Below are 12,885 nucleotides of genomic sequence, written 5' to 3' on the forward strand. Positions count from 1 at the left end.
ATAATGAAAAAGAGCTTCATAAAATGATCAGCAATTAATATCTTCATATGCCATTTTAAAATAATCTAATTTTAAGCTATATTTATTTTTTAATATTCATATTTTGTCCACAATAACATAGCAATGTTAACTATTGTTTAGCGTCTTCCAAACTCTAATGAAAAGGATATGTAGAACCAAGGTAGAAAAAGTGGTATCATCCTTTTTTATATTCAAAATAAATATTGTCCATACTTATCCATCATATAATGCTTGCATAATATGTAAATAGATGTTACAGTATACTTAAAGATGGCTTGTTTTGGAACATGTGGTTACTTCTGATTTTTTATTTTAAAAATTACTGTCAAAAATATCTTCTTGCCCTTTATCTTTTATTGTGGTTTCAAAAATCAAAGAATTTTAGAGCCAACAGAGAAATTAGGCAAAATTTCCTTATTTATTAAATAAAAAAGATGAGCAGTTAAGTGACTTATCTAAGTAGCTAAGTTATTTATTAACTACATTATTACTGGAAGCTAAATCTTCTGACTTATTTTGCTCTCTGCTCCCCTACCTGAGTTTGTGGCTGTGTCTAGAAGGACTTACCTTGGTCACACAATAACATATTCATATTTTCCACAACGACGTTTTGATCATCTTGTATTAAATTAGCTGTTTATCCTTTAGATTTTCACATTACACTCTAATTCAAAGCTGTTGAAAATGAACTGCACATACTGTTTCTATAACAACATTCCTAATCATTATCAAACTGGTAATTCTCTATCTTGTTTAAAACATATAATGAAGAAAAATTGCCATAAACAGTAAATATTTACAAATGCATTAAAATTGATGGAATAGTAGCTTAGTACAGTTTTTGTCTTTTATTATTGGGCTAAGCAATTTTGTGTGAAAATTTCAGGATATGAAGATATCTTTTGCATAGGGGATGATATTAACCATATGGCCTATTCTCAATCAATTGAATTGCAAACCATGGCGGTTCCTATACTTTTAAGAGATGCTTATGTGGTCTTCCATTAAAATAGCCACTAATGGGACATTTGTGAAAATATTTATATTTGAACATACTTTTTTCACCATATGTGAAGCTACAGAGAGCAAATTCAATATAAAACTACTTATATATTAATTGACAGCTATCAGTTCTAAAATATTTCTCATCTCATGTGTCAGAATCTTTCTGAACTTTTAGAGTAGTCTTGTATATGTTTCCACGTTTACAAGACTCTGGCTGTTAATATTGTTGGGTTTTACTCATCAGGCAGGAAGAAGGATCTTAAAAATCATTGTTAGGCAGAAAAACATTTTAGTTACCAAAACAAACAAACAAACAAAAAAAAACTTTCTACATTTAATCTGTTAAACAATAGCAAATTTCTTGTGAATCACTGATACTGTAATTGAACTGGAGACATTTTTAGAGCAAGCTTGCTTTGGCTTTTTCACCCTCCGATTTGGAATCTGCTCACAGTACTGCCAGCTTAACCAAAAAGGATTAACTCTCATATCCAACTGAGAACACAGATAATTCTCAGTAATTGGTAAAAAATGAAGATGAATGGGGCTGAGAGATAAGGAGCAATTAGCTCATCAGCAGTTACAGCTGTGCACTCAATCCGGATCCATCTCTTGAGTCTCGGCCCCTTTTAAAGAACCTAAGCAGAATAAGCATAGGACACCCCCTCCCTGAAAAAATTTCTATACCTGCCCATCATTTCTCTAGTCTTCCATTTTATTTCCTTACTATACAAAGACACCTGTCATAGCATGCTATGTAAATTACTACCTCTCTCAGGACCTATGTCTAAAGCCAATCTTCTTTTTAAACTTTTTTTTATAACAGAAACCAAATGACTACTGTAGACACTCTTAAATTCCCTGTCAATCGTTTCATTATAGCAGCATCATCTGTTTGAAAATATAAGCAATTCCCTCATCTAATTATAGGAAGGATTTGAGGTTCATTAACATTGCCAAGGCAGAGAATCCAATGTGCAATTGCAGAGCTCTGCTTGGTGGCCTGTGTTCTCAGTTTCCTTTTATTTGCTTTCTCAAGGTCTCCAAGACTTTTTCCTGAAATCATAAAATTAATCTTTTCCTTCCAAATAGACACATGTGTTAGAAGAAAGGAAATGACGCCAGCATAAACTATTTTGTTTCTGCAGGAATGGTTAAAATTTAAAAAGATAAGAGTAGGGTGAGTTGAAGAAGATAATTTTATCTCTTTATCCGCCTGGCTTTTTTTCCCTTCATATATTTGTTTTGTTTTATTGGTTGAAGAACAGAAGAAGTAAGGAGTGATAAATACTCTTGAAGATCACGGCTTTATTCTCAAACTCAAGTCCTTATTTTTACTTGAAACTTCTACATTCGTGTAACAATTACAAGTTTGAGAAAATGAAAAACAATCATATGTTTCGAGCCTGTGAAATGTGTTCAGGTTTGTTGATGAGGGCATTAGTGTACCTTTGCCTATGTTCCACAATGTTCAAAAAGAGAAAATACTAAAGTCTTACAAATACTTCCCTTCCTTAAAGAAATTACAGCAGTTAGAAGGTTATGACTATGGTTTAAACAATGAGATTTTCTTGGGACATCTGTTTTGAGATTACATTTTGAATAGATATGAACTCATTTCCTACTAAGCAAGCAATCTACTATTGTTGATAGCTGTTTACCAGTTCTATGAGTCAGATATTAGCTAGTGGCAAAGGTCCCTCTTAAATCCTCCAAGTATTTTTTAAACTGTATACATAGTGTTTTCCTTAAATAAAATGTTAAGAGAAGTAAAAATGCAGTCTTTTCCTGCCTCTTGGTAAATTATACTCCAGAAAATGCTGCACTTGGGAATAATATTTAATGTATTTAGCTTTAAAGAGTTATTTCCTTTGTTGTCATTAGGGAAGGGAGTAAGACACTAGGTTTAGCAAGTATTTAAATAACATAGAAACTATTAAGAGATGCTCACTATGTCAATATTTATATACTATTTAAAAACTAGAAGTAAAATTAAGTTTCCTTTATTTAGATTAAACTGATTGTGATTAATTTAGTATCCTCAAAAGTGTGCATAATGCCAAAAAAAAGAGGATAAACAGATTAAAACATAGCTATAGATACTATCAAATTGACCTTGAGTTCACCGGTTTTAAATTCCGCCTTTGCAATATCCCAGTCCCAATTTCCAAGCAGCATTTTTTAAGCTGGTTATGTAGATCATTCCTTAAAGCAAAATATAGCAATTTGTCTGGCCTGTATGTTGTGGAGAGTGTTGCCACTAAAAAGAATCCGGGACATTTTTCCTTCTTATCTGCAATGTAGCTCGTATCAGCCAACCTGTCACAAGATAGTACTTGATATAAACAAGAGATTGCAAAGACATCTCAGTAATCAATATCAGGATGGCTACAGTATGGAAACCCCAACCAGTGCATATCATTTGTCTCAGCATCTATTTCTATGGTCAAATGAAGCATTAATTCAAATCATAAATCTATGGTGATTTAAATCTGGGAATGAGCACCTGCCTGCTTTAATGATTTATTTTGTACATTTCAGTAAGCAGGAGATTTGTCCATATGAACTGACAGGTCACCTTCAGATGCCAAGAGCAGACTGTTTATCACCATGCAGACTAGCATCTCATCTTAGCAAGTAAATATTAAACTAAAAGAATCCAATTGATTGTGGATGAGGGAGAATGGCGACATAGCCATATATTTTACTCAGTGTGTTGATGCCTCACTCGGATCTATCCTCAGGTGCTCACTTCTTCCTAAAGTGATCATTCTGTTGGAAAGATATGAGCTCAAGGTTACCATGTAAAATTGGGATATAACATAATTATTCAACAGTGTCAAAGCTTTCTTTAAACATCTTTTTCTGGCTAATTTCTAAGGTTCATATTATGAACCAGGAAGGGTTGTGTGATACAAAATTATCCTGTTGTCTTACCCAGCAAATCAAACCAAACAAAGCAAAAACAAAATCTGTTATCTGGGGCTTTAAGGATTCATTTACAATCAAGGAAAAACACAATGCTCCTACAAAAAAAAAAAAAAAAAGAAAAAAAAATGCCTAAAATGTTTAACAGAACTTATGAGCTAGATTAGTACAGGAGAAAACAAGAGCCCTGAATTGTCTTCAAAAATGTCACCGGATTTGGGCAAGACTGAGTAGCAACAATACATCATTTAAGTATCACCTCTCTGAACGGTTTCACTACTTCAAAGAGTCAACAGTTGATAGATTCATGAGAGCAGTCTGTATTCTGAAATATAGGCCTTGGAGATTCTTGGGATTCCTTCTAGAATTCATGTGCTTCAGTACCACTTCCTAACCACTTCATGGTAATTGGTTCTCCTGGAGGATTCAGCACATCTTGTTAAGACTGCCTACTTACCTACCCATCTCATCCATAGACTGCATGCCCCTGAGTCCTGGGCCTGTGTTGTGATTATTTTTTGCACTCCTAGAATGAGCTAATATCGAATGTCCTACAAAATCTAAAAGATGTAACAGCTGCCCTGAAATCTCCTCACAGACCTGCAGCTTAGCAAATAACAGCTACCAGAGAGAATAGAAAAGCAGGTGGAAGAAGTTGATGATGGTAAAAAGGAAGAAGGTGATTTCCAGGAGGACAGATTTGAAGAAATAGTAATAATAATAGCAAAAGCAATCCCCAAGCTATGAACCTTACTGATGACCAAACAAATTGATAAGCAGACATTGTAATAAATAATGTGACAAGTATTTTAATTTTCATGATATAGATACTATCATTTATGTCATTTTTTCAGTATGGAGTATTGGGCTCAGAAAGCTTACATACTTTACAAAGTCACAGAGCAAGTCTTTACTGAACACTTACCAAGAGACAGGCATTGTGGAGAGAAGATTGTGGCCATCAAAGCTGCAATTCAGGAATTGCTTTGATCTTTGATGTAGCTCAACCCCCACCTTCACCATTGCTTTGTACCTCCCCCACTACCACATCCCTCCTAAAATCACTTTCCTTGATGTCTAGATATATACCTGGGGTGAAAGTCTTCAGGAAGGATAATATTATAAATTGGAAATTCTTAGAGGACAGCAGCATGTGAGAATAGGATGAAAATTACAATGATAACATCTTTTTGCCCAAATCAGCTACAGATATCTAATATAAATGACCTCAATGCCTTAGGGACCAGCAGCAGCAACACTGATACTATGTTAACAGAATCTCAAACTATTAAGACTTTCTAGGAAAATTCAAGTAAATTTCTGTTCCTGGTTCATTTTGGCATTGGATGGGGGGTGTCAAAACTGAAAAGCAGTAACATCTATCAACTGCATACCTTAATGAAAAAAACAAAAGTCATTTATTCCAACTAAAATATAAAAGAAAATTCAAATTGTTTGTTTTTTAAGCCATTGCAATAGCCTATGTACCAAAATAATTAAAGTAAGCTACAATTTGGTTAGCAGGCAAATTTTGTCATGTACTATCAAATATGAAAAATATGTTTATGCTTAATTATGAACCATGTTCTCTTTATCTTATGCCTGTTGATTTCTCCAAAGTCAACTTCTGCTCTGGAAAATTCAAACAGAGATACCATGTTTTAATGTGTATTGCTTTAAATGTTGTTAAATTGTCTATTTTAAGAATCCCTTCTCATAAAACCAACTATTAAGAACAGTCTGCTTGAACAGTCTCATCTTCTAAAATTTTGAAAACAATCCAGATTGTTTTGTAATAATAGCCATAATGTACAAGTGGCTAATTACTTGTTTTAAAAAGTGACCAACAGGGCCCCATTTTATCAGTCTAGTAAAAGGCTTTTACTTTAAAGTGATAGTTCTAAAAACAGACTTACAATTCTTGCATTTTACTTCAATTCTGTTTTAATTTTTAAATGTCTAAATATAGGTGTGTGAACCATGCCCAAAACAATCCTCTTCCCTCCCTGTCTTCCCTCCAGGAGCATTACAAACATAAGCACAGATATTATCCTTAGTCCTCTGCAGTTGTAGGGCCATCTCTTTTGGCTCTCTTCCATGTCTTTTCATCCTTCTAAGAACTCACACTCACACCTACTCTCCATTCAAACCCACTACTGCTAGTCCTTTGCAATTTCCCTTATGTAGTTCTGCTGAAAAGGTGCATTTTTCCCTTTTTACATTACAAAAGGTGCCTTTTAGCATCACTGAAACAGTATTTTGTGTTTTGTCTATATATTTTACTCTAATATTCATGTCTGTGTATGTTTCCAGATAGCTGTTGTGAAAATGATTGTCACTAAAATCCACAGTATTCCTTTATATACCCTTAACTATGTCTTAATAGACTGAAAGTAGAGAGCTGACAATTAACTTAAGAAGCAATCTATGAAAATGCTGCATGAAAAAGAGAATTTAATTGAATGGCCGTGAGTTATTAGGGTCTTCATAAATATACATTGGCTATAGTATCTTGCATACATCTTGTAGTACCCAAATTTCTCTTGTTAATTACATTTTGAGCACGATCTCTGCATTTGAAAGAGAAGCAATACAGTGCAATAGCAGAAAAACATGTTTTGCCGCATCAACATCCAGATGCTAAGGATTTCATTAATAAAAATATTAACCCATATTTGAAGTTGTGTTTGACAAAATGAATTACCCAAATGGATAGTTGGCACAGGTAAAACTGTTCCTTTTGGTTTGACAGTGACAGTTAACTTTTCATCTTTCTCCATATGGTAGGAAAGAAAAAAAAATCAAGAAATTAAAGTTGTATTTTTTAAATGAGAGACATTGATAACCGTTATCTATAAAAAGAATTAATCATCAACATAATCTGTATTCCAAGAGGGCTAAGTTTGTGTCTTTTGTTGCCAATGGTAGTAAGTTTCTTACTTAATAACAAATGGATTAAAAGAATAGAAAAGTAAAGTGTAGGGTTTCATTTGTACATATTTCTCTGTCACCTTAGCTGCTCTCAATGTTTTAGAATTCTCTTGATTAAACTTTGCATTATGAAAGATGATAGCTGAATGCTTTTAGAAGTTGCAGACATAAAGTTGATCCTATAATTAAAAATAATGTTGCTAATTATTCCTTTAGAATGAACAATTATCATTGGTTGTTAGAGGCAAAATGGTATCCTCAAACATACACTGTTTTCAAGCTAAAAGTGTCAACTTTTTGAATGGGTAGCCAACAGTTTTGTTCTGGAAAAGCCAGTACTGCACTTCGGTAGCAAAGTGATCACAATAAGTTTCAGTGAACATAAAACTTACCAACACTTGAATTCATATCCCCGTTTTCAGAGTCTGCTCCATGTTGGTTATTACTGGCGTGATAGTTGCTCATGGCTTCTAATTTGATTTTTTTCACCTTCATTGCTTCGGCAATAGCTGCATTGGTAGCAGCAGCAGCTGCTGCAGCTGCTGCTGTCAGACCTTAAAAGAATAAATTAAAAATGAGGTAATTCGAATTCCGATTTTTCATTTAATAGTTCCTGTACTTGCTATAACAAACATACAAACATTTATTAGAGTATCTGATTCCTTTATGCAACACTTTGATAATTTATACTCATTCCCAACTAGACAATGAAACAACATTGATATAAGGGGAGAGAGTGATTGCTACAGTCCAAAATTAAATATTAACAGAAACAAAATTCACAGATATAAGGCTAATAGTGGAAATGCAGCCACAGTTATTTCTTAAAGAAACCAATCTACCAATCTAAATATGTCCTTTCCTGCTTAAAATCCCCCGTAGCTGCCTACACGGAGGGAAAAATCTGAACTGTTAACTGAGTTCACAAGTCCTTTCACAAAGGCGTGTAAACCTACTTCCTCACCCAGTTTGTTTGTTGTCATCCACACCCTGGCTATGTCACACATGTCACCATTACCCATACATGCCCTGCCTCTTCAAGCCTGTGCTTTCACACATGCCATTGCCTTTTGCCTGGAACCTTCTTGCCCTATGACAGACATTTCCTTGACTTCTCATCCTCCTGAAGAAAGCTACTCATTAGAAGTCTTCCCATTCCATGGCCGCCAGCTGCCTGGATGCCTGGTCTGTTCTTCTCCCCCTGGCCCATGTTGATACCTGTGCTGCTGTTATAGGACATGCCACACTGCACTGGAATGGTCCGTTGGGACACCTGTTTTCCTCACTAGATCGTGAACTACTCAATGGCAGGAACTGTGTGTTGCTACACAGCTTGGTATTCCCAGTGTTCAAGGTGTCCAAAAATAAAATATAATATAATGAAAGCTAACACTTAGCTTCTAGTTATGAAATTTAAGTGCTGATTTAAGTGACACAAAAGTAACTTAATCATCTTAATAACCCTCTGTGATTGATCACTATTATCCTTACTTGAAAGATTAGAAAACCATGGCACACGATTTAAAACAGCACACTCTGGCCTCAGAGTTGACACTTTTAACCACTATGCCAAGGAAATCTGTCCAGAATAGTTCATCTTCATCCATCCAGAGAACAGGGGGTAGGGGCAGACATTAAATTAGAAATAGAGTTTGAGCTGGGTGCAGTAGCTCATGCCTGTAATCCCAGCACTTTGGGAGGCAGAGACAGGCAGATCCCTTGAGCCCAGGAGTTTGAGACAAACCTGGGTAACAGGATAAAACCCCCTCTCTACAAAAAATACAAAAAGTAGTTGGGCATGCTGGCCTGTGCCTGTAGCTCCAGCTACTCAGGAGGCTGAGGTGAGAAGATCAATTGAGCCTGAGAAGCTGAGGCTGCAGTAAGCTGTGAGCACACTTGGGTGGCAGAGTGAGATTCTGTCCCAAAAAAAGAGAAGAAAGAAAGGAAGAGAAAAGAAAAGGAAGGAAAAGAAAAACAAAAAGAACAAAAAGAAAAGAAACAGAGTTTGAGACAAGATCTTGAAGACCAGAATTAAGACCATGCTGCTCTGACTTTACATATTCATAGAGAGAGATAATAAGCAGAGGTTTTTGAGCAGGGGAGTGGTTTGTCTTGCTAAATGTGTGAACTTTTGCCAAGTCAGTTCATTTCAGGCTGACGTCCCTCATCTGCAAAATGACAGACACTGGAATGTATAAATGATCTCTCCTAATTCTAAAACCTTAAGTCTACGAGAAGATAAATATCCCCACCCCCACCCATATATTTTTTTTTTTACTGTGGCTGCTTTAGTATTTCTGACTACAGTGCTCCAGCCGTTTGAATTTATCTGTGTGATTTATTTCCACTCCCAGCTGGTGGATTAGAGCCTGAGCACCGCTCTCCTCCTTTTCCTCCCCGCTAATCATCACTTCTAGTTACTCTAGCAAATAAGTTCCTGCCCAAGGAATTATAAGGAAGTATTTTTCTATGAAAATCTCTGTTGGTTTTTTAGAGGTTAGAAGAAGACTTCACCTTTCCTTCAAATCAGACCAAAGAGGCCCTGACAACTTTCACCCCAACGCAACAGGACCTTCAGATTAGGTCTTTACATGAAAAACTGATAATCATCCCTTAAAAGGCACTAATCTAAACTCAAAGAATCCATCTGGGTTTGATCTGAACATTCATTGCCTTTTAAGTCACAACTTGAACTGATTCTCTCATCTTCCTATGATTGAATTTTCTCCCCAATTACTCATTTCCTTCAAAGATGTTTCAGAAAATTTTCTTTCCTGTTCTCTTAAAAGTCTCTTTGTGTTTTCCAGCAAATCTTTCTTCCTCAATTTTGTTTTGTCACCAGTGTGAACATCCCATTTTTCCTTGGTTACCTGATGTTGACCCATCTCCAATTTATGACTTCAAAAGTCTTTGTCTTGGATTTGTGCTGCAGGGAAAACTTGTTCACAGTATTCAAATAATAAAGGTAAACTTACAACTCACTATTATCAGAGAGATCCAAATCAAATTAAGTACCAGGAACCATGTCTATGTATGACATGGCCTTGGAACCAACCATCAAATTTTCTTGAATATAATTTTCTTCACCTGTAAAACCATTCTAATCCCCAAGAAAAAATATAAGGACAAATACGATAAACTACGTGAGGAATGCCATATCATGTTTAGTAAAAACTAGGCATGCTATTCATTCTAGTTTGTTAAAAAGAAAGACTCGGCCTCACTGTAATTTCTGCAGAGTATCTGTGGCCTGACACAGCCCTCTCAGCTGGAATAATCACATTTGTCCTTAGGTGGCTGGATTAGCCCTTGACTTTTAAAAATATTTTTTATGATTTTATCATTTAGCTGATTTATTTATGGTACTCCTTTATTTTTCTATGACAACTTTTCCCAGTTTTACATTTTTAATACAAAGTCGAAAAGATATATGTGTGTCACTGACACACACACACACACTCTCACACATTTTTACACGCTGTAACTTAACTACAACCCTTTTTAACATTCCACTTTTAGCCCAGTTTTATGAAAGCAGAAAGAAAGCTATGACATATGCAACAATTGTTGATTTTAGCTTCACTAACTCACCTGGCTGTTCGATGGGTTCTCAATTTTAATTATTTAATATCTTTCCAATTCAACTAATTTTCTCCATTCCCACTGCCCCTCCCCACCAGTAAAAGTTCCAATCTTTTCTTTCTTAGAGTCCTGCTCAATATAATCAATATAATAGCTTCCACACCACCCATCTCCAATCTCTTACTATCCATGTCATAGTCAAATCTCATGAAAGTAAAGATTTTTCTTTTTCCTTCCTTTTTTTTTTTTTTTTTTTTTTTTTTTTGAGACAGAGTCTCCTTCTGTCACCCAGGCTGGAGTGCAGTGGCGTGATCTCCGCTCACTCCAACCTTCGCCTCCAGGGTTCAAGCTCTTCTTCTGTCTCAGCCGCCCGAGTAGCTGGGATTACATGCACGCACCACCACACCTAGTTCATTTTTGTATTTTTTGTAGAGACGGGGTTTCACCATGTTGGCCACGCTGGTCTCAAACTCCTAACCTCAAGTGATCCACCTGCCTCGGCTTCCCTAAGAGCTGGGATTACAGGCATGAGCCATGACACCTTGCCTGAAAGTGAGGATTTGAATATACACTCTATGCCTGCTCTTAGGATCCAGTCCAGTGCTTCTCATGGCTGTCAGTGCCCTTTGTTCTCAGTTCCCTGCCTGTCTGTATGGATCCCTTGCTCCTCCACCTCCCCCTTGCTCTCTGTGCTCCAGGTACATAGGCCTTCTTTCCTTTTCACTAGCGAACGACTTCATTCTTTCTTTTAAGTCAGTCTTCGCACATTCTGTTCTCACTTTCTAGAAGAGCCCTCTATGCCCTGGCCCCAGACTTGCCTATGCCTTCTTCATGCTATCACTTTAATATTATGTGCTCAGAGCTGGAGGCTCAGGTTCCTGACTCTTCACTATCTACCTAGGAAAGAACTGTCAACATCTCAAGAATCAGCTCATGGCTTACTTTTTTAAAGAGCTGTACCTGACCTTCCCCAATCTACCCCACTTGCTTGTGTTTGCATCTCCCCTGCTGTATGTGAGTTTGCCTTCCCTAGCTGTGCATCAGAATCACCCATGGAGCTTTTAAACCATGCAAATAGCTCAGCCCTGCCATCTGAGATTCTGAATCATCAAGTCTGGTTTGGGGCCTCTGTAACTGTATATTTTTTGTTAATCTTACTATTCTACAGGTCATTTTAATGAGTAATTCCAGTAAAGAAAAACAGTCTCTTAAACTCTTTATTGCTCTTTTTTGGGGGCTGGGGCCAAGGAGGGTAGGATTAGGATTCTGACCTCTAACTAGGTCATAGCACCAAAAGGGCAGAAATACTTTCTTAGTATATATATATCCCAAACATCCGCTGCAATGCTTGGCACATATTGTCACTGAATGAAAAAATGCTTATCAAATTAGATTACATGGAAAGCCACAGGAGAAACATGGTCATTATTTTGGCAATGTCAATGGAAAGTAATTTAAAACATTATTTTTATGTTATAATAAGTGTGTATATACTAAGAATAACAAATCTCGTTAATTTAATATAAAGCATGACTCTCCAAAGGTATGTCTTGCCTAGGGCTGGAGAGGATCACAAAGATTCACCACCTCAACCCACTCTGCATTTATTGAACTTCCTGTTGGCCTTGCATTCAGTCCCTGATGTAATTCTTAAATCCCTTCCAATTTCCTGTCTCTAAAAACATAGTTTACAATCTATACACTAACCTTAAATAGAGGTCCCATTGTATATGTTTTTCCCAAGCAAAGTTGTCTTAAAAAAAAATCATGTAATAAATTCACAAAATAACTCAAGTCTTTGGTCTATACTAAATAGATAATATATAAACTATAACAACATTTCTATGTAATCAAGAATTGCCCACTGGTGTAAACGCTGGCAAACCATAACATTTCACATCCTTTTCCTTCCTTTTATAACCCTTTCCACACTTATCGTAGACCTTCTGCCCTGTCTTCAGATTCAGGGAAATTTTTGCTACCCTCCCTCCTCTTCCATATCCCACTTTGAATTGTCTTATACCACAAATTACCACTGCTTTTACACTTTTCTTTCCTTTTCTTTTCTTTGTTGAGACAGAGTCTCGCTCTGTTACCCAGGCTGGAGAGCAGTGGTGGGATCTCGGCTCACTGCAACCTCCACCTCCCAGGTTCAAGCGATTCTCCTGCCCCAGGCTCCTGAGTAGCTGGGATTATAGGCACCCACCACCACGTCTGGCTAATTGTTTGGATATTTTTAGTAGAGATGGGGTTTCACCATGTTGGACAGGCTGGTCTCAAACTCCTGATCTCTGGTGATCCACCCGTCTCAGCCTTCCAAAGTGCAGGAATTACAGGCGTGAGCCACTGTGCCCACCCTGCTTTTACGTTTTTCATTCAAGCAACCCATTTCTCCCTCAGAACTAGGCAATCAGCTGC

General features: G+C 36.6%; 1 protein-coding gene across 2 annotated transcripts in view; it reads right to left on the minus strand.

Moving 5' to 3' along the window:
• DACH1 (dachshund family transcription factor 1) overlaps window positions 1-12,885 on the minus strand; it is a 435,030-nt gene that overhangs the window by 190,376 nt on the left and 231,769 nt on the right. For both annotated transcript variants that reach the window (XM_015439332.3, XM_005585987.4), the window contains exon 3: window positions 7,278-7,439. In XM_015439332.3, the coding sequence (XP_015294818.3) occupies window positions 7,278-7,439 (162 nt within the window). The remainder of the gene's footprint in view (window positions 1-7,277; window positions 7,440-12,885) is intronic.

This window comes from Macaca fascicularis, chromosome 17 (assembly GCF_037993035.2).
Source record: "Macaca fascicularis isolate 582-1 chromosome 17, T2T-MFA8v1.1".
Classification (NCBI taxonomy): Eukaryota; Metazoa; Chordata; class Mammalia; order Primates; family Cercopithecidae; genus Macaca; species Macaca fascicularis.